Source organism: Vicia villosa, linkage group LG1 (assembly GCF_029867415.1).
Source record: "Vicia villosa cultivar HV-30 ecotype Madison, WI linkage group LG1, Vvil1.0, whole genome shotgun sequence".
NCBI classification, from domain to species: Eukaryota; Viridiplantae; Streptophyta; class Magnoliopsida; order Fabales; family Fabaceae; genus Vicia; species Vicia villosa.
Window position 1 is genome coordinate 164368855 of NC_081180.1, and position 25939 is coordinate 164394793.

Sequence of the window (25939 nt, forward strand, 5' to 3'; positions counted from 1 at the left end):
TTCTGGATGGCAATTGGAAGAGTTTCGAACCCTTATAGTAAAGCTTCCATGGCCGAATCATGTGTTGCCATGGCTAGGGTTTCATGAAACTCCATCTTCGTATCTCACCATGCAGGCCCTTTCAGCCAAAACCGATACCGCCGATGAACTCAGGGCCTGTTTTTACGTGGATCTGGGCCCCTTTGTTATTTTTCTAACGTCGTTTTGGTTGACTTTTTAGTATCTGCAAAATAAGAAGGAAAATCCGCAGGTATTTTCATTGCTATCGTCGCAGCAAAATTCGCAAGTATGGAAGTGAAGAAGATGATGAATAGTAACCTGGCCCTTTTGACTTGCTGCGTGGCAGTTCTTTGCAATTCCATTGGCTGGTCAAAAAATCTCCTTCCTCTCTCCGCGCGTGGACGTCCCTTAATGGCCAGTCAAAAAATCTCTTTCCTCTCTCATCTTTTGATTGGACGCAGAGTGATACAGGGGGGTCCCACTCTGACTCATCTTGACTTTGTTTCCTTTTAGTAATACTTGTTTTATTTATATCTTATCAATGATAACAATTTCAATAGATCAAAGTGGCTCCATTGGTAAAAGCGCTTGGGTGGGATGTTCGAGTTCTGGGTTCGAACCCAGACGATGACATTTAATTTTTGATGAATCGTTGAAGACAATCCAGCGTTCCTCACACAAAGGCACGCATGATGCTCCCTCACGCATCTACCATAGGATCTCCACCCAGGTTGATCCAACGCAGATAAGCAAGCTACCCATGGTGCACCATCATCAACGCACCTCACTGAATCCAACGCCCCAGGTTTTATCTCTCTTTGCTGTTTGTATTTTTTTTATTTCTTTTGGTTTGTTTGTTTAATCTTTTTTTTAACTATTAATTAATAAAGAATTAATAATTCAATTTAGGTTAATGATTTAACTTAGATTTTTATTATTATTATTTAATTTAGGTTTTTAAATTAGTGATTTAAAATAGGGTTTTATTTGTTAAATAATTAGGATTAATAATAATATAATTTTGATTTAGTTTTTTTCTAGGTTAATAATTTTAGGTTTAATTAATTAATTCTTAGATAATAATTTAATTTTAGGCTAATTTATTTCATGCCTTGAACCCTATTTTTATCATGATCACTAATCACTGCTGTTGGTAGGTGTTATTCATTAACGCGTTTTTAGCCTTACAAACCCTTTAGGTCACAATAAGTTTTCTTGAATAAACCTATTTGTAGGTCATTCATGCACTAAAAATTCTTTTCTTTTGTGCAAATTTTCAGGGTTACCCTAGTATCTTCTGACTACGCGCCATGCCCATAAAAAGCTAAGTTCTGATCCCTCCTTTTTATTATTTAAATTATTCTTACCTTTTATTGTAATTTTTGCCTTATGGCTTAAATTATGATTAGTATCATCTGTTAATGAATTCCTCCTACACTCACTCCCCTATTATTTTTATTTTAATTCTCAGGGTTAATCAAAGGTTCAAGGAAGATCAGGACATTCAAGATTTTTTTGATTAATTATTGTTCCTTCTTATTCTTTGTCTTTTAATCCCCATCCCCGCAGGTGTTTATTGTAATAGCGTAGGACCTTTATCTTTCCGCCTTTAAATTCTGCAATTTTAAACTGCGTGGTTAGTAATCTTAGGGAGTGCAAGCCTTTAACAGAAGTAGATAGCTAATTACAAGATAAATATCTGAATTAACCACCTGATTGTGCCACACACACCTTTAGGGTAATCCCTCTGGTTGCCTTGTTGCCTTGCTGCCTATCCCCGCAGGTGTTTATTGTAATAGCGTAGGACCTTTATCTTTCCGCCTTTAAATTCTGCAATTTTAAACTGCGTGGTTAGTAATCTTAGGGAGTCCAAGCCTTTAACAGAAGTAGATAGCTAATTACAAGATAAATATCCGAATTAACCACCTGATTGTGCCACACACACACCTTTAGGGTAATCCCTCTGGTTGCCTTGTTGCCTTGCTGCCTGTTGCCTCTAATTGTAAAAATAGTCAAAGTCCCTCGATTCCGAGGATACCTAAAGCAATGTTGCCTGTCGCCTTCAAAGTTAATGAAACTCCCTCGATGTTGCCTTATAAAATGATTGTCCCAAATTGCTAAGGTATCCTCTCATGATGCCTAAACAGATAAAATGACTATTATATCCTTCCCTTAGACTACCTGCCCTCTTTATGGCATGAGACAGTCTTATGGCGAATGATAACTCGATGACCCTTAACATCCAATTGAAAGACTTCCTGCCCTCTCATGGTATGGATAGATCCTTTCGCCCAAAAAGCTAAAAGAACAATTTTTCAAACTTAGGGTAGTTGCTATGAATTGCTTGCTCTATTTCAAATTCAAAATCAAATTCAAACTCTTTTTCCACTAATTTTCAAATACTTTTCAAAAGACTATGCTTATTTACAAGCTAAAGTTCTTCTTCAAAGTTTTTTTACTTTTCACCCCTCATTTTCAAACAAGGCTACGCTTATTTACAAGCTAAAGTCCTTAACGAAATCTTTTTACTATTCACACACGACACTTCAAACTTTTCAAACAAATCAAACATTTTCAAAGTGAGCTAAGCAATTAAGAGCCCATGGATAACCATGGATGCAAAGGGTGCTTTACACCTTCCCTTTGTATAACTTACCCCCCGAACTCAAAATCTTTTAAAGGTCTTTCCTGTTCTTTTAGCCTTTCCGATATTTGGATAAAATAAAAGTCGGTGGCGATTCTTGCTAACCGCAACATTTCAATAAAGTCAGGAAGCTCAAGGAGTTATCAAGGATCCTGTTACTGATACAGGAAGCTGCTTGAATGCTCACACCTTGAGAAAGATGAATCTCATTCAAGCTGTTAGAGTCAATCCTCAACCTCTCCCAGGAGCAAGAAGCAGAAGAAATCCTGTTCTTGCTGAGTTTGAATCATTCTTCAGAAGTGAGTAGCCAGAAGTTAGGACTAAATATCTTAACTCTCTAAAGGAAGATAAAGCCAAAGATGCTCCAGCTAAAGGTGGTCGCAAGAAAGCTTCCACTTCCAGGCCTGCAGTTTCAGAAGATGTTTCAGAAGCTGCACCAGAAGTTGTAGTAAATAAAGAGAGAAGGACAAAGCGCAAGTTTGATCGTTCTTCTATTAACCAGGAGAAGGAAGGTCAAGAAGAAGCTGCTGCAGTAGTTGAGGAGAATGCTGCTGAAAGAGAAGTTATTGCTGAAGAAAGTCAGGATGTTTTAGTTGAAAATAAAAATACTGAACAAGAAGGTGCCATGAAGAAGAAGAAGAAGAAGAAGAAGAGAAAGTTGAAAAATAATAAGAATGTAGAAGATGGAGAGAAAGTAGAAAATAAGAAGAAGAGGAAAAGAAAATTAATAATAGTAGATTTGGATGAAGAAGAAGAGATTCCAGAAGCTGTGAATCAGCAAGAAGAAGAAAATCAAGAAGGAGTAACTCAAGAAGTTGAAGATCTATAAGCGGTGGATAGAGAGAAAGAAGGACTGGAAAATGCCAGAAGAAGAGAAATTTCTCTTGAGAAGGCGAAGGTTGTGGAAGAGAAGAAGAACAAGAAGAAGAAAAGACTTGAGGCCGAATTAGAAGCTATTCAGAATATGTCCAAAGGTATACATCTTTCTGAACCTGTCTCTGTATATGTTTTACATTCAGAATTTGTACCAATAGAAGTTCCAGTTAACCCTCAACCAGAAACTTTACCAGAAACAGCCCCATCAGAATCACCTCAACTCACCCAAGTTCTCACACCTCCTTCTTCTCCCCAAACAAATGTTCTTACCACACCTTCTTCACCTGTCACAAATGTTCTCATTCCTTCCTCTCCACCCAAAACCAATGTTGCTTCTGACCATCCTCTTGAAACCCTCATTCTTGATATTCAACCCCTTCAAACCCGTTTTCCTCCTCACTCAAATATCTCCACTTCTCAACCACCTCCTCCTGCTAAATATGAACCCATTCCATCCCCCACTCAAAATAATCCTTCCATCTCTGACCTCCTTGATTCTGCATCACATGAGCAATTGCTTCGTGATTGCAATTACACACCCAAGCCTCGTCATGAACCTGAGTTAGTGGTGTTAGACTCTGAGAATGAAGCAGAATCTTCTCTTTGTCTCAATAGAGAACCTCAACCCTACTTCTTTCTGAGACCAGACTCTGCCATCACCAAACTCAAATCCCGCCGGGAATTATCTGTTGGTGCATGTTTTGAATTGTTAAACATTAGGATACAGGAAGGGTTAGATGTCTTGAAAGCAGCATATCAATCCAGGATGGATGATGTGGCTTTCAAAAATCTCTGGAGGATTTTCAGAAGAAATATGGACTCTATGTTTTTGGAGCTTCAGAAGAAGTGCGTAGCAATAGCCCCAGGTCCTCGCAAGATTCTCAGACCTTATGAAGACTTCTGGCATAGTCGTCTTGGAGGCAGGCATTGTTTTGAAGAAAAAGCTTTTGTTGATGATCTAGCAGAATCTTCAGAAGCTGAACAAGAAGCACACTCTCGGGAGATTGTTGTGTGGAAGCCTAAGTTTCCTGTTCTGACTGAAGATTCCCAATGGCTATTCCACTAGCTTAGGGCAAATTCTTCTGAGCAGGCTCCTACCATGGCTGTTCCTGTGGCTGTCTACCATCCAGTCGTTGATGCTCCCATTCCTCCAAAGAATTTGGATGAGATTCTTCAAGCCCTGGAGAATGGAGATTCTGATCTTCCTACCCCAGAATATGATGAAGATGCCTCTATGGAAGATGCTGAGAATCATCCTTCTGAGAAAAGTCCTGTTCAGGAAAATCTAGATGATGTTCTCACTCTGGATGCTGCTGCTGGTAATGCTATCCCTCTGAATGATAGCCATGCATCTTCTTCTGCTGAACCCTCAGTTCTTGTGAACGCTATCAAGGCTATTCAACAGAATCAAGATGTTCTTGCTTCTCGCCTGGACAAGCACGATGTAGCACATGAAGAGTTCAGAAACTTCATGAAGGAACAGAAGGAAGGCAATGCTGGGATTCATGACCTTCTGGCCAAGATAGTTTCTAAACTAGGCTAGTCGTAGTCTTTTGTGTCTTAGTTGTCTCCTTATTCTTGCATCTGTTTCTTTGCATCTTCTCTTGTATCTTCTGATTAATTCTGATGAATGAAATATTTTATCTTCTATCATATTGTTTGTTTTTCATCTGAATCTTTTATGCTTTTTGATGTTATGACAAAAAGGGGGAGAAAATGTGATAAATGATCTGATTTATATTATCAGTTGCTGGGAGTAAGTCTCCACATTTCTAACAGAATTTGCAAGTTCTATGTCTTTGAGTGTTTTGCTGGATTGAAGACATTAAAAAAAAAGCTCAACATGAGAAGCAAAGACATGGGGAAAAGCAATTCTATATAGAAAAAAGCTCATGGAAATTGAAGCAAGCTTAGTGCTGTGAAGCTTCAAGATCAGAAGCAAGAAGGAAGAATGTTCTGATATTCTTGTGATAGAATATGCCCTAACTCCTTATATGTTCTGATACATTTTTTCTATGTGCTCTGATACATATTTTATGTTCTGATGCATTTTATGTGTTCTGATACATAGTATATGCTCTGAAACATATTTTATGTTCTGATTCATTCATGCTCTGACTTTTGTCGTTTAGTTTGTTCTAAAACATTTCAGGATGTAGAGATGCTCTGATGACGCTCTGGTAAATTCAACAATGTTCTGATACAATCTAGCATGCAATGATTCAAGAAGAAATTCAAAGCTCTGAAGCTGTCCTATGGAAGCAAGAAGCAGAAGCTCTGAATGTTCTGAAGTTCTAAGCATATGTGATCGTCTCAACTGAAATGGAAAATACTCAGGGAAGTCCTTTATTTATAAATTTCATCCAGTATTTATTTCAGGGGGAGATTATTTATCTCAGGGGGAGATTGTTAATCTCAGGGGGAGACATATTCACACACTATGTGTATATGCTTATGCTATAACTGTGTAATTGTCTTTAGCCGTCTGATATTCTGATTGCAAATTCCTATCATTTATATATGTTTTTGTCATCATCAAAAATGGGGAGATTGTTAGAACAAGATTTGTTCTGATCAATATTCTTAGTTTTGATGATAACAATGTATATGAATTTTGCTTGAGATAATGTGGTACTCTAATCCTATGCAATTTCTATTTCAGGAAATATAAAAGGAGTATGCACAAAATCAGCGCAAGAAGCATTGACTCAGAAGGTTCAAGTATGCAACATCAGAACATGCTCTCACAAGACATCAGAAGATGGTCAAGCAGAATCAGAACATGGTCTATTGAAGCATCAGAAGAACTTGAGATCAGAAGCAAAAGCACTGAAGTTCTCACGGTATCACGCTAGAAGCACTTCAAGGTCTGAAGACAAGAAGATGCTCTGCACCAAGCTGTTTGACTTTGATGATATTCAAATGTTGTTTACACAAACATCAGATCAGAAGTAAGTACAAGATGGCAGGCTACGCTGACTGACAAAAGGAACGTTAGAAGCTATTAAAGGCAACGTCAGTTAAAGCAGGAAAAGCAAGGCTCGAGGTAGTTGACAAAAGAGTGAAACATTAAATGCAATGTTGTACGGATCACGCGGCGCATTAAATGCTCCCAACGGTCATCTTCTCAAACGCCTATAAATAGAAGTTCTGATGAGAAGCTGAACACAACACTTTGCGCAAACATACAGAAACGCTGTCAAATTCAAAAGCTCTCAAACTTCATCTTCAACCTCACTTCATTACTGTTGTAATATCCTAGTGAGATTAAGCTTAAACTTAAGAGAAAAATCACAGTTGTGATAATAGCTTTATTAAGAAGCATTGTAACTCTTATAATAATTTGTTTACATTCATTTGTAAGAACTAGAGAAGATCAAGTTGTGATCGGATTCTCTAGAAAGTCTTAGAGGGTATCTAAGCATTGTATTCCTAGAGTGATCAGGTTGTGATCAGAATACTCTAGAAGACTTAGAGGTTATCTAAGTGGAAAACCATTGTAATCTCGTGTGATTAGTGGATTAAATCCTCAGGTGAGGTAAATCACTCCAAGGGGGTGGACTGGAGTAGTTTAGTTAACAACGAACCAGGATAAAAATCATTGTGCAAATTGTTTTTATCTTAAGATTTTTAAAACTACACTTATTCAAACCCCCCCTTTCTAAGTGTTTTTCTATCCTTCAATGACTCCATGGAGTATTACAAAGTTTAGAAAATGGTAACTTAAAGGGAAAAGTTACATCAAAATACAATGATCATTATTCTCCCTAACAACTTTGAATATCAAGCGTACGCTGTTGTCAGTTGAAAGTTTTCAGAAAGCTGGTCAGGTCATACCAGATGTGGTTACTTGCCATAATCCCTAACTTTTGCATAAATTTCCTTTGATGGTTTTCAATCCATCGGGATGATTATTTCTTTTTTTGACTCTAATCTTTGCGTGGACCACCTTTTTCAGGTTTTCAGTCCACCGAGACACTCATTTTTGCCTAAGTCGCCTTTTCAGGTTTTCAACTTAGCGAGCTTTTCTTTTTCTTTTCTTTAGGCGAAGTATTTCTTGACCACATCTGCATTCACATGACGCGATAATTCTTCACTATCCATAGTCATAAGAGTCATAGCGCCGCCTGAGAAGGCTCTCTTAACAACATATGGGCCTTCACAATTAGGATTCCATTTGCCCCTGGGATCTGGTTGAAAAGTTATTATCTTCCTAAGTACGAGATCACCCTCTCTGAATCTCTGAGGTTTAAAATTTTTTCCAAATGCTCTTTTTATCCTTTCTTGGTATAGCTAACCATGACACAAAGCGGTCATTCTCTTTTCTTCAATAAGATTCAGCTGATCATATCTAGCTTGACACCATTCAACTTCAAATAAATTGGCTTCCATTAGGATCCTCAAAGAGGGAATTTCAATATCTATATGGAGTACAGCCTCCATGCCTTATACCAAGGAGAAAGGAGAAATAAGGGGTGAGGCAGTTTGTATGAGGTGTATGGAGAGTGTTTGGATACTTGTCTGACACTGAACAAGTTTAGAACTCAAATTTTACAAGTTTATGCAAGTGAGAAATTTGGAGTTGTTGGATGGAAGGGTGACTTTGAGAATTGAGGTGTGTCTTGTTTCAGAACCAAGGGACTCAGTTTATAGGCACAAAACGTGGTTTGTGGGGGGGGGGGGGGATCAGATCATTTGGTTGATTTAAATAAAATTTGTACCACTTTGCTTCTTGATGAAGAAATGCGAAATTCATGGTTTCAATGGTGAAGTACAAACTTTAACCATGCCCTAGAGAGATTCCTCTACAGCTTAGATGGTTACTTGTTAGCTTTGAAATGCTTTTGGTGCAGAAGGCACAAGTTAAAGGCTCAAGGAGTGGACTTCATGCAAAAAGCTTACTTTTCAAGAATGGAATTCATGGCTTTATGCTTGAAATGGAATGAACACTTGGTTAATGATCAAACCACTTGGACTATAGCTCAAAAGGGTGTGTAATCATCTGATTAGGGAAAGACTCACAAGTTACATGGTCTGCGAGAAAAGATCATGCAAATTTGATTCAAAGTTTTTGACTTGGTTCTTCATGAAATGGCTTGAAATTCATGAATGGAACCCTAACTTCATCTCTTCGAATATTCTAGCTCACAAATGCTATGGAGGAGTTCTAGTACTTTTTGGAAAGCCCTCAACATCCTCTACAAATTTCATGTTGGGTGTTTCTTACAAATTCTCAGGTAATCTTGATGAGAAGTGGCCTCAAGATACTTCCTTCAAAGGGAAAATCTGCTTATTTGCAAAATTTTCCAAGTGTTGAAAAAGTAGCTGACTTTCAAGCTTCATAACTTAAAAACCATTAATTTTTTGGGAATTTGTTCACGATGAAAAAATTGTAGATCTTGACTTTTTCTTCAAAATGAGCTTTGGATCAAAACATTTGGCTAAGGGATGAGAAGTTCATGGCCTTTCAAAGTTGAGTAAAAAACATGTATTTCTTCATGAAAAAGTCAAAACCCTAATTGTTCACTTTTTGATCCTTGATTGATTTTCTTAATTTTTCCTGATCAAATGACTCTAATTATCATATATTCATGATTTTGATCTTAAAAAGTCCATGGTTGACCAAATTCCTCAAAAGTCAAAGGTGATCTCGAACAGTTGACTTTTCCTAAATGAATTGCATTCTTGTAAGTATCAATTGAATCAAGCTCTTCCAATCAAGTGAATGATGTGAGTGGATTATAATGATGCATTGGATATACTTGAATCATGATTTAATCCATGTAACCATGCTTTGACTAAAAGTCAACTTCCCAGATGAATTAGGTCAAAACCCTAATTGTGGACCAGATGAAATTAAAAGTTTTTGATCTTAAATTGAAACACACTTGGGCTTGGATTTGGATGAGGGGAATCACTTGGGCATATGATTATGCTTGACCCCTTTGTGAGCTTCAAAACCCTAACTTGCTTGAGCTCCTTGATCAGTCACCTATCTTGTGAAACAAGCAACAAGCAAACAACAATATTTTTGGTTAGTAAATGATGCATGAATGATTATGCATGATGATAATGATGATCACACTCTTTACAAAATGAATTGGGATCTCAGGATTAAAAATTGGGGTACAACAGTAAGTTTTTTTAGCATAAGAGAATAAAAGTGCAGAACAATATAACATAGTTTTAGAGCTATTTAACCTTCCATTAGAATTATGAATTGACAAAAAATGATTATATTGCAATGTTAAATAGTACTTTTATAACACTTTCAAAATTCAAAACAAATTAAAAGAACTGTCGTCGGCTAAATTTATTGGTGGTTCTAGTTTTGACTTTTCTGCATTTGTTTCCTTTTTGATGTTGTTCAATCTTTCGAATTCATGCATCCTATCAACAAAAATATCCGACCACGTCACGGCATATGCGGTATGATGAAGCGCTCATTCCAGTGACGTATGTGGTATGGGGCATCCCTGTAACACCCCCTTCTATAACCCCAAGATATAACATATAATCACAGTACATTAGCATGTATACATAAAAAGGGTGTTTCATCGATGTTCCCAAAAACTAAAAGCTTCCAAGAACCAACGACACATATCTCAGTCAACAGATACACCTGGTCATAAATACATAACACATATGAACCATTACACTTCTCAATGCATACAACAGCGGAAATAACATTACTCATGCATTGTCAAAATAATCATATCCCATACTATAATCATGTCTCAAAATATTCATCAGGATCATCACCAAATACAAATCCAGAATATTAGGCACTAAGGTCGCTCAACAATGAACATTATCTCAAAGATGGATAATCCATGAGCAAATATCACAATACACCTCAATAACAAAACATGAGTTCGACACTAAAAACCCCCAAGTGTTACATGACCAGAGCATCGACTCACTACTTAATCAAATGGAAAAAAAGACCAACTAGGCTTCTCCGTTATCCTCGTACAAAGCACCACTATCTTCAGTATCTGAGCGATGTCGCATAAAACATCATTCCAACATAAGGGTGAGAATTCAAATCATCATAGAATATGTAAAAATAAGCAATGCATATCATACATATACAAGAATTCATCACACCTTGCATAATCATGTAAATAGCATTTCACAAATCTATTTCACATTGTCAAATATGCAACAAGGCTTAAAATAGCATCCAACACAATATCACAAATCACATCATCACATAGCATCCACAAATCATAATGCATGTGACTCGATGACAACATATGCAACTCATGCATGTGGTACCAACTATGTTATCCTTTCCGGACATATCGGGTCCATCTCCCAGACAGATAACCTGCAAAAAGCCCGTTCTCTAAGCTTTTAAGCCCCCTCTCTAAGCTTGGGACAAGTCACTAGTCTCCGCGAGAACTAGCACCCATTTCCTCTTGACACAAATGATGCATGTGCAACTCAACAATAACATATGCAAATTAAAACTATCTCTCAATCTTAATTATTCGACCATACCACAATAATCCAACTCATATGAATTACCCACCAAAAGTTGCACAACACGCATCAAGTAAACATCCTCAACAAGTGAATTCAAATAACATATATTAATTAGCACACATCATGAATAACATACCACAAGTTATACTAAACATATGTTATTCATATTCATCAAGTTATAGCCCACATATACATATTTACATGTTATTCACACAACAACATCATAATTTATTCATCAAGTACCAACCATTCTACTTCTATCATAAATATAATTACATTAGCTTCCTAGTGCTTCGGACGGCGCATAAAACGGAGTTACGGATCAAAAGTTATGCTCTTTAGAAAATTTACAAAACAAGGTACTCTCGTCCGGTGAAAGCTTTCGCTCGCCCGATGCTTTGTTACAGAAACTTGGTCACATTTTTACCCCTTTCGCCCGCTGGTCTCACCCGGAAAAGACCTCTGAGTGCACGCTCGCCCGGCAAAGCAGAATACTCGCCCGACGAGTCACACCAGAACCACAAAAATACTGTGCGTTTCAGCACTTCCAACATAAAACCAAATACAAGTTTTACATGTTATAGGTCCAAAATACACCCATCAAACACCATATTATCACCATACAATAATAACCTAATACATTACTCTTTATGGGTACTAACCTATCACATCAATTTCTCCTATTTCATCATCAATTCAAGAGTTTATATCAAAATCCTAACTATTCCAAAACCCCATCAATTGAAACACCCAATCTTAAACATGTATACTACCCATTGCATAAAATCACATACAACCATAATAATGGGAAGTCAAACCCTTACCTCTTGAAGAATCTCCTTCTTCTTCTAGTTCCACACTTTCTCTTTTCTCCTCTTTTTCTTCTCTTTTCTAGAGCTCTCTCTTTCTCCCAAATGATAATTATGACAACTAAACCTAATTTCCTTCTTACTATCTTCCTTAAGTCTAATGGGCCTAGCTACCCATTCACTTACTAGTTCTATTCTCAATTATTAGGCCCAATAGCATATTATCTCATTATTCTACTAATAGCTCAAATAACTAATTAGCATAATAACACACAATAATAATTAAATAATTATTATACCACATAATAATTAAATAAGTAAATAATTAATAAAAACACCAAATAAATAATTAAATAAATAACTAATAAAATCGGGATGTTACAATCCCAGTTTCAAGTAAACTTGTACAAAATGATTCGATTTTGCGAGCCATCCAATACACATGATGCAATCATTTGGATTTGTAGGTGGTGCGGTGCAGAGCGGGAAAAGGTTTCCGAAAACGTGTATCACGTCAAGTCAATGCACACCCTATCATATGCACATGCACTAAGATGTCCCAATTTCGGGAATCTCATCCATTTTGACAACGGTGAGTAAGCGCCCAACCAAGGAACAAGAGCTTTGTAAATCGCTTCAAATTTAACTTCATCTCCATATAACCGCGTATACGAGTCTTTATGTGTTGTTAACTCTTGGATAAGTTGATGACGGACAAGCGTATGGCTATCCTCTCCATTACCAAGCAAAGCCGAGACGACCCAGTAACCGCAATTACTGTCCCCGTCAATATTGACGATCCGCTCGATGTATTTGTGCGTAAAAACCGACATCATCATCAAAACTAAGTCTTTTCCAATGAGGGATAACTCCGTCCATTCTTATTGGCTCGCCTAGTTTCATCTTCTTAGCAATAACACAAGCACACGGGAGACCATATGTTTTAGAAATAGTGGAACCACATTTTGCGCTATCGAAACCTATAGTTTCACCTTGTTTGGCCTCGTGAAGAATATAATTTAAGTCGGGCCGAGACATATTGCCGATCAATTGAGAATAAAAAATATTGTCCTTAAATCGATGTTCCAACACCGTAATGCTCCGACCAAATGTGGTTTGTATCTCATTATGTTGGTTTTTAATCATGAGATTTACGGTGTCCCAATCTCGACACAAGTCACCCTTGTTATTAGCCAACCGATTTTTCAAACAAGCATGTGCCGACTCAATTCTGTTGGTGGTTGTATTCACAAGGGGTTGGACATTATCAGTCCATGCAAAGACAAACTTATCTTTCACCTTATCAAGAATGGTGCTTTCAACATATTTCAATAAATCAGGATACTTTTCACACACTTTCCGAAATTGAATGATGGGATTGGTGTGTAATTCTTTTATCGAAGAATTTACAATACGAATCCATTCAAGCATTATTTGTTCAACAAAAATATCTCGAACCGTAACTCCATCGTCGCAAGTTCTGTACTGTGACACATATTTGTTATTATCTAACAATTTCAACAGTTGTTGCATCTAACTTCTATCTCCCATAATCGCCTTATTATTTCGGTATCAGATGTTATACACTTGCCTTATATTTGATACATTGTAGGGTTCCTTCCGTTTCAATGTGGCAAGTATATTTTTCGGTTGGACAAGATTCAAGGACATGTCACTAATACATCTCTTCTCTTTTTGTTTGAGTCGACATACACTAGGATGACCTTGTACTTTGAGCATAAGTCATGGTTATGCTAACCACAAATAACACTAAATTTCCACTTCTTGCTAGCCAACATATAACCACGAATTTTAAATCGACACTCACATTTTCTAGTACCCGTGTCGTCTCTTTTAAACTTCCTTAGAGGAGTATGGTATTTCCCGCTTCTTTCGCACAACATTGTTATGAAAGCGTTTCTTCTTTCCGAACCATTATTCAATCTTCCTATTACCACACCAAAATCAAGGTTAGTTGCATTCCTACGAATCCATGTGAGCATGTTATCGCGATCATCAAACTTTGGCTTGTTATTAAAGTCACCGCCGACATTTATCGCCCCTTCAACATTCAGAGAAACATCGTTTGTAGAAACTAATTCTTTTGAGATATTATCAGGGTGAACCATACATATTTGTAAACAATAATAAAAATAACACAAAATCACAATACTGCTAGAAAAAACAACACATACATGTTCCGTAGATGTATCTATGGAACGTGTTCATCTTCAACACGCTCTGGAGATATACATACGGAAGCAGTATGTTACATTTTTTGATAGAAATTTGATGCAAAAATGTGAGCAATGCAATGGACAAAGATGAATTTTTACCTGAAATTCAGTCTTCTCTTACTCCCTTTGATTTGTTGCACCAAAAAGTTGGAGTTTGAGAGTGAAAAATGATATTGATGATGTAGGGTTTTTATATTGGGAAGGTGAGTATTGAAGAAGAAAACCAACAATGGGGGAGTGACCATTCTGGTTCAAAGTATATCAGATACTTCCAGAGCTACATCTACGAAATATTCTAGCGCTAAGACGTTCTGTAGATGTAGCTACGGAACAATCTCTGAATTGAATTAAGTTGAAGTTTTTCTCATAGTTCACTAGTTAAAAATACTTCCGTAGATGTAGTTCTGAAACAAAACAAATTTTATTAAAAAAAAAAAATACTTTCTAATGTGTATCTCCGAAATCAGAGGACATAAATGAAATTTCGCAAGATGACTAAAAGTTTCAATAGAGGACATTGAGATTATCTCGATATTTAAGGGTGCAGAGATAAGAAGATAAGAAAACACAGTAAAAAGACCATTTTAATGTGAGGTCATCAATTCCATTAAAATTACAAGTCAAATTACATCAATCATAAATTTACGAATTTTAGCCAATACTTGACACAAGTGTACATACAGGTACAATACAAACATCACACTAACGTTTCCCTTTTGAAAGCAACATAAGGTTTGGAGGTTAGCACATCATTGTAGAGTATATAACAAAATATAATATATTAAGATAGTGACCATATAATATATGTAATTAAAGAAGATCACCTTGCTTACCAATTTTATAATAAATACTTCCCCCTCTCTTTATCATAAAATAAATTTACTTTTTAAATATATTAAATAATTAATGTATTGGTTTATATATAATTTAGATACACTTATTATTCAATTCAATGTATTTAAAAAATTAATTTTTTTCTTATGATAAATACCAGAGAAAATATTGATTTATATATAATTTAGATCCACTCATTATTCAATTCAATGAATTAAAAAAATTAATTTTTTTAAATAAAAATAAAGAAAATTTTTAAAATAGATGAAAAGTATATATAATAAGTCAAAGTTTTCTACATAAAAACACCTGAAAAAAATAAATTCTTTTTTTAAATTTAGCGATGTTAAATTCAAATTAAACATGTGATAATCTTTAAGAGATAATTTTATAATCCAAAAAATACAAAAAACCATTCTCAACTTATTTCTACTTTGACTTTTCTCTCCAATTAAAAATAATTAATAGAATAATCTGAATGATGTTTTAGCCACCCAACCATAAATTATATTTTAAACTATGACTTATATTTTGTATTTAATTGAGAAAAAAATATGAAACATGTCTGCTTCATGCTTATACCTCAATACAACTTGTTTCCATGGTGTACTCTCTCTTCTCCACACCTAATTATTACTATATACCTTTTCTGATTCTTTTTTCCAGCCAATTTCCACCTTCCATGATCAAACAAATATTAATTCTTCTTCCTTTTTTACAAAATAATTATTTCTCTCAATTCAATTCATACTTGTCTTGTCTTTTCTCTTTTGTTTGCTGGGTTCCCCATTGACCATGGCAACTCAAATTTCCATGGATGATAATAACCAAGGTGGTGCCAATATTAAAAATAGAGTTAATATCTCAATTCAAAAGGTACTATATATTCTTCTATTCTTTTTCTTTTGTTTTTTAATCTTTTGAATAACTCTTGCATATTTATTTGTTTGTTTATTTATTTATATCACTGATCATGATAATAGATTGAGAATTTGTGTTTTAGTATATGTTGAGAATTTTCCCAGAAAAAAATTTGAAATTTATAAGCAATTTTGAGTAAATATATTTTATAAAGACTTAAAAAAAATTTAGTGGTGATTTTCATTTCTCACCATATAAATTTTCTCTAGTTAATAGTGATATGATTCAATTGCTGATAAGAAAAATCATAAAATTTTGTAAAGGTATTTAGTGATATAGTGCTTGTTTGTGACTATAGATGAATATGCTCCATTTATGATTGTGAAAGCTTTTACAATTTTAGTGAATTCTAAATAATTGGTGACTTGTCTTATTCTGCCACACATAATAGAACAACTACTTCCATTACCTTTAAGCTCAACTACCTTGCATATTCTTTTTGCATCAAAATGAGATCAATTGTATTAAATTCTCTGTAACACCGACATCTCTGAAACTGTAGCTCTATAATACTATTGACATCTCTGGAAAAAATTGTATCCGTCTTAGTATCTCTGAAACTGTAGCTCTATAATACTATTGACATCTCTGGAAAAAATTGTATCCGTCTTAGTTTTGGAGTCTGATATCAAGAAAGACATTTGTGATTATGTTCAAATTTATAAGCACTTACGAGATTGTTTAACATTGCTCATGAAACAGTCTGATGACTTTATTTCATCTTCTGCTATAGAAAAGTGTAAACATAATTATAATATAATTGATAAGCACTTAATTAAGTGATTTTTATTCTACTTTTTTCATTTTGTATATAGGGCATGGCATCATCTGAAATAACTGAGGAACTCACAAGTGGACAAAGACCAACTCAAAACCTTAGCATAGAGACACCAAAAACAACTCAACAAGAAGCAAAAGAAGATTTCTTGAGAATCAACATACCTCTAACTCCATCACCAAGAAGAGTGATATTTTCTCCTTGCACAAGTCCGGGTTTCATTCCAAACAGTGATCCCCCTGATCCTTCTAGTTCTACAAACAGACCAACTCTTAAGAAATCTCTTATACCAAAACTCAGTTTCAAATTTAAGAACACAACTTCTGAGATTGAAAAAGCCGCTTTCCTTGCACTCGAAGGTTCCTCCACAGTATCGTCGAAAAAGCCTTTTCTTTCTAGGACACTGTCTCGTATCAAATTGAAAGGGAGGAAAACATCTTCCTTGCCTGCATCGCCGGTTCTTCGTTCAAATCCCGCGTCAGTACATGGCGGGAAAGCTTATCCAGCAATGGCCAGTGTAAGTATCTTAGCAACATGTTACATTGGACGTCTGTGTAAAACTATTTTTTTCCGCCTATAAACAAAATGTGGAACACTTGTTTGATTGTGTATAGTTTATGCTTAGCCAATTTTACAGGAGAAAGATCCGCGGTTACCAATTCACCGTTCGCGATCTGTTCCTGCATTTACTGGAGAAGATACTTCTGTAGGTGGCAGGTTTCGAATTTTTCGGATGATACCACAATCGAATGAGAAAATTTCCACCGCAACATTTGCAGCATCTCCAACTGGTGAAAATGGTAATATATATGTAGACTATAGTCTTAAATTGTAGTGACATGAATTACGGACAAGACTAAAAAAAATTGTGTTCTGTCGCATGTTTGAGTTGCTAATATCCGAACTTGTGCGTGTGAGTATTGTGGTTCAGTTGAAACTGAGGATGGAGGTGAAGATATTCCTGAAGAAGAAGCTGTTTGTAGAATTTGTATGGTTGAATTGGGAGAAGGTGCGGAGAATTTTAAGTTGGAGTGTAGCTGCAAAGGTGAGCTTTCGCTAGCGCACAAAGAATGCGCGGTTAAATGGTTTGGAATTAAAGGTAATAGGACATGTGATGTATGCAAACAAGAAGTTCAGAACTTGCCTGTCACTCTTTTAAGACTTCATAGCGCGAACTTGCAATCGAACAGAGGTCACTTAGACGAATCTTCTCATTACAGGCAAGTGAAAATCATTGCTGTGCTTTAATTTCATTGATAAACGTTTAGATAAGGGTTGCATCAACAAGGCACGAAAAACTTATGCTGAGGTTTTACAGGGTTTGGCAGGATGCTCCGATTCTTGTCATTGTCCACATGCTGGCCTACTTCTGTTTTCTTGAGCAGCTTCTTGTAAGTATATCTTTACAAATTATTACCAGTATTGACGTGTCAGTGTCAAGTGTCTGGTATCTGTGTTTGTGTTTGTGTTTGATAAACTCTAACTCAATATTTTTCTTAGCGAATATGAATTATCCGTATTATTGATGGACAGGTTTCGAGTATGGGATCTGGTGCTATTGCCATGTCGCTTCCATTTTCTTGTATACTCGGCCTTCTTGCAAGCATGACAGCTACAACCATGGGTGAGACTTTTTCGATTTTCATTCATCGCAGTGACTTGAATTTGAATTTCTTATATTATATTATACACAGTTCATATTAATACCATCAAATTATTCTCAGTAAGGAGAAATCAAGTTTGGATTTATGGAACCATCCAGTTTTGTTTGGTTGTTCTTGCTGGACATCTTCTTTACTCAGTGGTAAGAAACTCTTCCTTGCAATGCAACCATACATAACATCAACTAAAATTCTCCGAATCAAAATCTTTCGAATACGAAGTATCGTAATGCGTTTGATACTTCTTTTTTGAAACCGCGCTTTGACAGGCTCATATGGAAGCTGTTTTGGCGATCCTACTGGCTACATTTGCTGGGTTTGGAACTGTAATGTGTGGAACATCTCTTCTTATGGAGATATTGAAATGGAGGAGAAGATGGCTTGCTCAGTGGAATCAACAGACTGGCAATTCATCGAACGCGGTTCCGCCTGATCAATCATCTGCTACCACTCATCCAGCTCAAAGTGATTCTCAACATACTGAGAGTAATGTGGGAACTTCTCCTAGGCAAATGAGCTGACAGAATGTTTTTTTCATATTTTCTTGAATGGTAGCATCATTGTATTGTCTTAGTGACATAGAGTTTATCTTGTATAGACAAATTTGAGAACATTAGTTTTTTGTATGGCATTGTACATTTAGGAACAGAAATTTATTATGCGTGCGGTTTCTCAGCAGAAACAAAGGAAGTTCTTTTTTTTCTTTATAAGTAATATTTTATTTATAAGACCATTTATAATGGGGTGTTGAAAAAATTATTCAATAGTTGAATGTCTACAATGGTTTGTTGAATGAGGTGTTTAATGTGATGTGGATTAATTGGTGTTGAAAAGATTCAACATGTTGAATGAGAAAAAAGTGGGGCCACATGCAACACTTTACACAATTTTATTGGTTGTTGTGATTATTTAGATTTTATTTTCTTTTAATCATTTAAAATTAATTATTTCATAGTAAATAAATTTTTATTTATTTTTATTTTTATCAAAATTCATTATTTTTTTCCTCTATAAATAGATACTTGGTTCATTTGATTTGGACTCATAAAAAAATTCACTTTTAATTGATAATAGATATTAATATATAATCATAAAAACAAAACTTTAAAAGAAAATAAGAATATGATGTGGGGGTAGGGTGTTGAATTTTATTAAACAAAACCATTGTAGTGAAAAAAAATTGAATAGGTGTTGAATTATTAGGTGGAAGAGAGAGAAGATGATGTGGAAGATAAAAAGTGAAAAAGTAGGGTGTTGAATAATGTAACCATTGTACATAGTCTAAGATTACAAGGGTACTCCAACTCAATTAAATCAAAATCCCAACAAAAACTTAATCAAAACTAAAAAAATTTAGAAGAGAATGCAACCAATTGTACAAAATAGTGCATCTAGATTTTTTATTGCCAATGGCATGCCAAATCCAAGCAACAACTTTTATGTTCAACATCACATTATCCAAAATAGGAACTTCACCTTGGAAAATAACTTTGTTTCTCACATTTCAAATTTACTAAATAGTTGCCAACCAAACAAGACTAATCTTCTTCTTGATCTTCCCCTTCAAAGCTTGTGTGAATAAAAAAAGTGACTTATCCTAACAACTTGTTCTAAATTGTTCAACCCCAAGCACATATGAATATTATACCATATTTTTTGGCTCAGAGCCTGCTAATGAATTTGGAGGTCTAAGGCAAAATTTAAAATAATTTTTTTAAAGTAAAAAATATATTAACAAATTTTATATTAAGTTTTATTTTAAAATAAGAAAAATATCAATAAATTTTTTAAATTATTATTTTCTTCGATTAAATTTCAATATAATATAAACTTTAATATGTTAGTTTTATTAATTTAATCTTTAATTAATTTTTAAAAAAATTCATGTTATTTTATATCATCTAAATAATATGAATTAAATTGCAAAAACAAATCTTTTCTGCTTTGTTCTTTGTTTCATGGGAAGCATGAACTAGTACTACTGCACTAAGATTTTCGGCTTAAATTCCTAACCTTAGGGTTAGGGGCCTTGGTTTTGGTGTGGTTTTTACGGTTCATTATTCTCCATACTTCATTGCGGTTCTATAGAAGCATAAGACTAACAGGTGGAAGTTAATATGGACAAGGGTGGATGGACTGTTGTCCATAACAAAAACGTGAGGAGAACAAATAATGGTGGATCTTACTGGAATGCGAGGAGAGGAAAAGAGGTTATAGGTAATGAAGAGGTGTCTAACTTCTTCATCACAAACTTTAATGAGGACTTGAGCGCAAGGGACCTTTTCGAGAACTTTAAAGATTATGGGCTAGTCATGGAGGTGGCAATACCGGCAAAAAGAAACAAACAAGGAATGAGGTATGGATTTGTCAGATTTAGGAAGGTAGAAAATGAAAGAGATATGGCAATCAAGCTAGATAACATCTTCATCAGAGGAAGAAAACTGTATGCAAACATTCCTAGGTTTAACAGAGACAAAAGACTTGCTGCAAAGGACCATAGGAGTGGGGTGGACACTAAGAGGACAGCAACAGGAATAAACAAAGGTGAAGAACAACGTAAAGGACTGAAGGGGAACTATCTACCAAGAACTGAAAACTCTTATGCAAATGTGGTGAGAGGTAGAGTGGTGGAGGGCCAAGGAAGGAAGCATATGTTACAGGGTAAGGTTAAGGATAAGGACAAAGACACAATAGGTTGGTGTGACAAGGTAAAACTGCCGAGATTTGCACATCTCCAATTTAACATGAAAGAAGATGAAATGAAAAGATTTGAAAAAGCATTTGTTGGGGTGGTGGAAAAGGCGGGTATGACGTATAACATCCAAAAGGCTCTTCATACAGAAGGTTATTTCAATATTAAAGCCACGCCTTTGGGAGCTAATCTCTGCCTATTGGAGGAACAGGAGGAGGGAGAGATTAAAACAATGATTGAGGAAGATAGGGTTTGGATAGAACAGTGGTTCTCAGACATTCATCCATGGTCACCACAAGATGTCGATAATGAACGTGTTACATGGATGAGATGCTACGGACTACCGTGTCATGCTTGGAACCCAAAGGTCTAAGCTTTCATCTCAAGCACGGTGGGCGTCTATGTTTGTGCAGATAACGAAACAAGAAATCATAAAAGGCTGGATGTTGCACGATTTCTGGTTCGAACCAAATACTCCCTTGTGTTGAACGAAACCATTAACATAGAGATTAATGAACATGTTTATAGAATTAAGTTGGTAGAAGACATGCATGGCCCAAAACGTATTACAATCTCTGATGATACCACCCAAGAGGACTCATCTGATGACCTAGATTCTGAGGAAGAAGACGAAGAGGGTAGCGCGTGGAGTGAAGACGAAGAGATTGAGTGTGGTGAGGGCGAAAATCATGGGGAAAAGGAAGTTTCTATGTCAAATCAATCAGTAGCAGGCAGTGGTAGCAAGGAAAAAGGCACAGCAGAAGCGGCGGACATGAGTTTGGTTGCAGATACTTTTGAGAGAAAGGAAGATTATGGGAGTACCCAGATATTGGAGGCAGAAAAGGTACACCAAAAGTCATCGGAAAAAGGAAATATTAATGGTGATGGGAGTGAAAGTAACAAGGCAAAAGAGTCAACGATGGTTGTAAAAAAGGGGTGTGGGGCCAGCGAGGAAAGGAAAGAGGGGTTGGACAATACAGAAGTCATGGGCCAAGAAAATTCTGATGCTATCTCTAGCACTCAGGAGGGCCTTATTGGGCTGTCAAAACCTTTAAGGCCCAACAGGAAAAAGGCTTTGGTTGAGATTTACGAATCATTGAAAATACCATATGCTCCTTCCTATTTCACTACGTTGCTACAATCCCAAGTTCAACCTTACCTGAAACAAACTACCTCAAAAAATCAAATGCAAAAGGTTGGGCCGGTGAGGATTAATGTTGATCAAAACAACTCAGGGGTTTCAGGGGATTCAATAACAGACTCTGGGGTTCAATTTGGGAATAAGAGATAATGGAAGACAATTGAAAGTGTGCCAAAGAAGGTGTGGAACACAATAAAGGATCTGGGGATTGAAGGTGATGAAGATGATGAGGTTTTTGAAACAATTATTAGAGAAATGGAGGAAAGCAACAGAAGAGGTGCAGCAGGAAAGAAGGAGAGAGATATGGTACTTAAATGATTATTGCAACATTCAACATCCGTGGGAGTGGAAATACGATGAAACAAAAACGTATTTCCCAGATAGTCCGGAAAATCAATCCACAGGTTATGTTCATACAAGAAACAAAGATAGGAAAGATGACAGAGCAGGTGATATGGAGGCTATGGGGATCTAAGGACTGCGAATGGTCAGCTAAGGAAGCAATTGGGAGGTCAGGGGGTATTGTTACAATATGGAGGAAAGGAGTATTCTGCCCAGAATTTACTTTTGGTGGAAAAGGATTCCTGGGATTAAAGATAATCGTGAATGACAAGGTAATTTATTTTATCAATGTATACTCACCATGTTCTTTGTCTGAAAAAAGAGAAATGTGGTTAGAAATTATTCGTTGGAGAAACAAATTGGATCGGGGTGAGTGGGTGGTCGGGGGAGATTTCAATTCTGTAAAAAATAGAGAGGAAAGGAGGGGCAAGGAGAATCATAGTAGAGGCGTGGAGATGGAAGAATTCAAATGCTTTATTGAGACGATGGAGCTGGTGGATTTGCAAGTAATGGGTAGTTTGTTCACTTGGATCAAGCCAAATGGTAAGGCCGGGAGTCGGCTTGATAGAATCCTGTTGACTGGGTCGTTGATTTCTAATTGGGAAATAGTGGCTCAAGAGGTAGGAATGAGGGATGTCTCTGATCACAAACCGGTATGGACAAAATCAAGCAAAGTAGATTGGGGGCCAAAGAGTTTTAGAGTCTTGAAGTGCTGGTACGAACATAAGGATTTCCAAAGCTTTATCCAAAATGAGTGGAATGCTATAGTACTCAAAGGAAGTCCAGGATTCATCTTAAAGGAGAAGTTGATATTTTTACGAGGTAGACTAAGATGGTGGAACCGAGAAGTGTTTGGCATGGTGGAACTAAAAATACAAGATATCGTGAATGATCTCAACCGGCTGGAAGATAAGATGCTTATCCCAAATATTAACTTATAAGAGGCAGACTTTGCAAATAGAAGGCTATACCAGGATAATTTCTGGCAGAAGTTGCATATCAAAGAAAGCATCATAAGACAAAAATCAAGCCACCAGTGGGCCAGAGAAGGTGATAATAATACTAGGCTTTTCCATGCGTCGATGAAAGCGAGACATAGGAGAAATTACATTGGATCAGTCATGAATTCTGCTGGGACTGTAGTGGACTCGGTTATGGAGGTCAAAGAGGTTATCAAGGAATTCTTTGAAGCAAAATTCAGATGTCCAAATTCTACAAGATCGCGGCTGCAATGTCCATGCCCATACAAGTTAAGTGAACAAGAGAGTAGGAGTCTGGAGGAATTATTTACGAGGGAGGAAATCAAGCAAGCTGTATTCGAAGGAAGCGGAGACAAATGCCCTGGGCCCGACGGATTTAATTTGGAGTTTATGAAGACATACTGGAACATTGTAGGAGAGGAAATTGTGCTTTTCATCCAAGATTTCCACAAAGGAGGTAAACTGCCCAAAGCTGTAACTGCATCTTTCATAGTTCTAATTCCTAAAGTTGAAAATCCTTTAAGTCTTGAAGAATTTCGCCCAATATGCTTGATTAGTGGAATGCTCAAAATTGTATCACGTATATTATCTGCAAGAATGAGGAAGGTTATAGGAAAACTGATTTCAAACAATCAAACGGCATTCATACCGGGAAGACAAATCCTAGACGGGGTATTGGTTACAAACGAAATCCTTGACTATGCAAAAAGGAACAAGAAGGAGTGTTTGATGTTCAAGGCCGACTTTGCACAAGCATACGACTGCGTGGATTGGAACTATCTGAGGCTAATGTTAATAAGCATGGGGGTTTGGAGAGAGATGGATGTGCTGGATGGAAGCTGCTGTATTCACAAGTTCAATGTCAATCTTAGTCAACGGAAGCCCAACGGTGCATTTTCAGGTGACGCGAGGATTAAGGCAGGGAGACCCATTATCTCCGGTTCTGTTTACGATTGTGGCTGAAGGTTTGGCAGGTTTGATGAGATAAGCTACGGCTAGTGGTTTATTTCAGGGTTTTCAGATTAATGAAACAGTCAGTTATAGCCTCTTGCAATTTGCTGATGACACGATAATACTCGGTGATGGGTCATGGAAAAACATGTGGACTCTTAAAGCCGTGCTACAAGGATTTGAGATGGCATCCGGTTTGAAAATCAATCTGAATAAAAGCAAGATGTATGGAGTTTGCATTCAAGACTACCAAATGGAGGCATGTTCAGTATTTTTGGGATGCAAAATAGACAAAATCCCTTTCAAATTCCTGGGATTCAAAGTGGGAGGGAATCATAAGAGGTTAGACCACTGGAAACCGGTAGTGAAATCTTTGAAAGACAAACTCTCCTCATGGAAGAGTAAATTGGTCTCAATTGGTGGAAGAGTTACTATGATAAACAGTGTTCTTACGAATATGCCAAGTTATCAACTTTCGTTCTTCAAAATCCCAAGTCAAGTGTTAAAAGAGATTATTGCCATACAAAGAAATTTCTTGTGGTCTGGTGTTGGGGACAGAAAGGCTATAGCATGGATTCGTTGGAATGAGGTATGTAAACCAAAGGATAGAGGTGGACTGGGAATCAAACATGTGGGAAGCTTCAATAAAGCATTGTTGTCAAAATGGACTTGGCGATTTCTAAACGACAAGTCTGCCATATGGAATGGATTACTACATGGAAGGTATGGAAACGTGACTAATAGAATGTGGGGTTGTGAAGCACCTAAGTCAACCAATAAGGAGTCTTTATGGTGGAAAGATATGATGGAGCTGTGTAGTGAGGAAGACGGAATTATGAAGAAGTACACATCAAGATTAGGTGATGGAAAGTCCATACTTTTTTGGTTGAATCATTGGATCGGGGTAGATTCTTTGGCAATTCAATTCCCTGCCCTTTATAATGAAGTTATGGACAAAGAAATTACAGTCTATAATGCAGGTAAATGTATTGGCGATGTATGGGATTGGACTACCATCAAAGGTGAAGAGGTTTTGGGATGTGAAGCCACAAAGGAGTTTGTGGATTTGAATTTATGCTTGCTCGGGATTAAGCCTTCAGTCTGTCGCGGGCGAAAAATCGTTGTATTTTTTCGGAATGAGACACCTGATGCCTTCTTTGGGCTCGAGTGCTCAAAAAATGATTTTTCTTTTGTACCGACCAAACTTTTTATTATTTCCAAAGGAGGAAAAGGGAAAAAAGTTGCAATAACCTTAAAAGTGGGGGGAGAGATCTTTGGGTAAGAGGGTTGGTTATACGAAGGGAAGGTATTAGCACCCAACGTATCTATAGTACTCTATAGGTTTCTTTGCTTTGTTTTTCATTCCATATTATTAAGAGGTTCTTGTGAAATAGGTGGGACCTAAGGTGTTTGTTTGATTATGCTCGCAAAGATCATCGCGATCCTCTGCATACATATCCCTTAGAGGGAATCAGAGCATCTGTAGCTCGGGGTCCACGGGTGCTAAGGTTTGAATGGTTTTTTTTGTTTTATTTTGCTCGCCAAGGATCGACCTTGTGCCTACGTATTCTCAAAGGGATGT

At 36.5% G+C, this 25939-nt stretch overlaps 3 protein-coding genes across 4 annotated transcripts; all 3 read left to right on the plus strand.

Annotated features, from left to right (window-relative positions):
* The first annotated feature begins 15443 nt into the window (after positions 1–15443).
* Positions 15444–19098, plus strand: LOC131619938 (uncharacterized). Of its 2 annotated transcripts, none has more exons than XM_058890985.1 (8): positions 15444–15767; positions 16628–17107; positions 17228–17390; positions 17522–17810; positions 17909–17981; positions 18124–18214; positions 18315–18394; positions 18521–19098. In XM_058890985.1, the coding sequence occupies exons 1-8, from the start codon at positions 15687–15689 to the stop codon at positions 18770–18772; spliced, it is 1509 nt and encodes a 502-aa protein (XP_058746968.1). In that variant the 5' UTR covers positions 15444–15686; the 3' UTR covers positions 18773–19098. The 2 variants fall into 2 exon arrangements, with proteins under 2 accessions (XP_058746968.1, XP_058746962.1); XM_058890979.1 differs by having other exon boundaries at positions 15446–15767; positions 17216–17390; positions 18521–19096.
* A 1270-nt stretch (positions 19099–20368) lies between these two features.
* On the plus strand, positions 20369–21316 carry LOC131658712 (uncharacterized). Its single transcript, XM_058927980.1, has one exon. The coding sequence runs from the start codon at positions 20369–20371 to the stop codon at positions 21314–21316; it is 948 nt and encodes a 315-aa protein (XP_058783963.1).
* Positions 21317–22398: 1082 nt separating this feature from the next.
* Positions 22399–23367, plus strand: LOC131658719 (uncharacterized). Its single transcript, XM_058927985.1, has one exon. It carries the CDS (start codon positions 22399–22401, stop codon positions 23365–23367), a length of 969 nt encoding a protein of 322 aa, XP_058783968.1.
* The last annotated feature ends 2572 nt before the right edge of the window (positions 23368–25939 follow it).

Coding starts and splice junctions, on each gene's coding strand:
- LOC131619938 (XM_058890979.1), top strand. CDS start 15,687: ATGGCAACTCAAATTTCCATGGATGATAATAACCAAGGTGGTGCCAAT. Junction 17,811..17,908: donor GACGAATCTTCTCATTACAG/GCAAGTGAAAAT, acceptor GAGGTTTTACAG/GGTTTGGCAGGATGCTCCGA. Junction 18,395..18,520: donor GACATCTTCTTTACTCAGTG/GTAAGAAACTCT, acceptor GCGCTTTGACAG/GCTCATATGGAAGCTGTTTT.
- LOC131658712 (XM_058927980.1), top strand. CDS start 20,369: ATGGACAAGGGTGGATGGACTGTTGTCCATAACAAAAACGTGAGGAGA.
- LOC131658719 (XM_058927985.1), top strand. CDS start 22,399: ATGATTATTGCAACATTCAACATCCGTGGGAGTGGAAATACGATGAAA.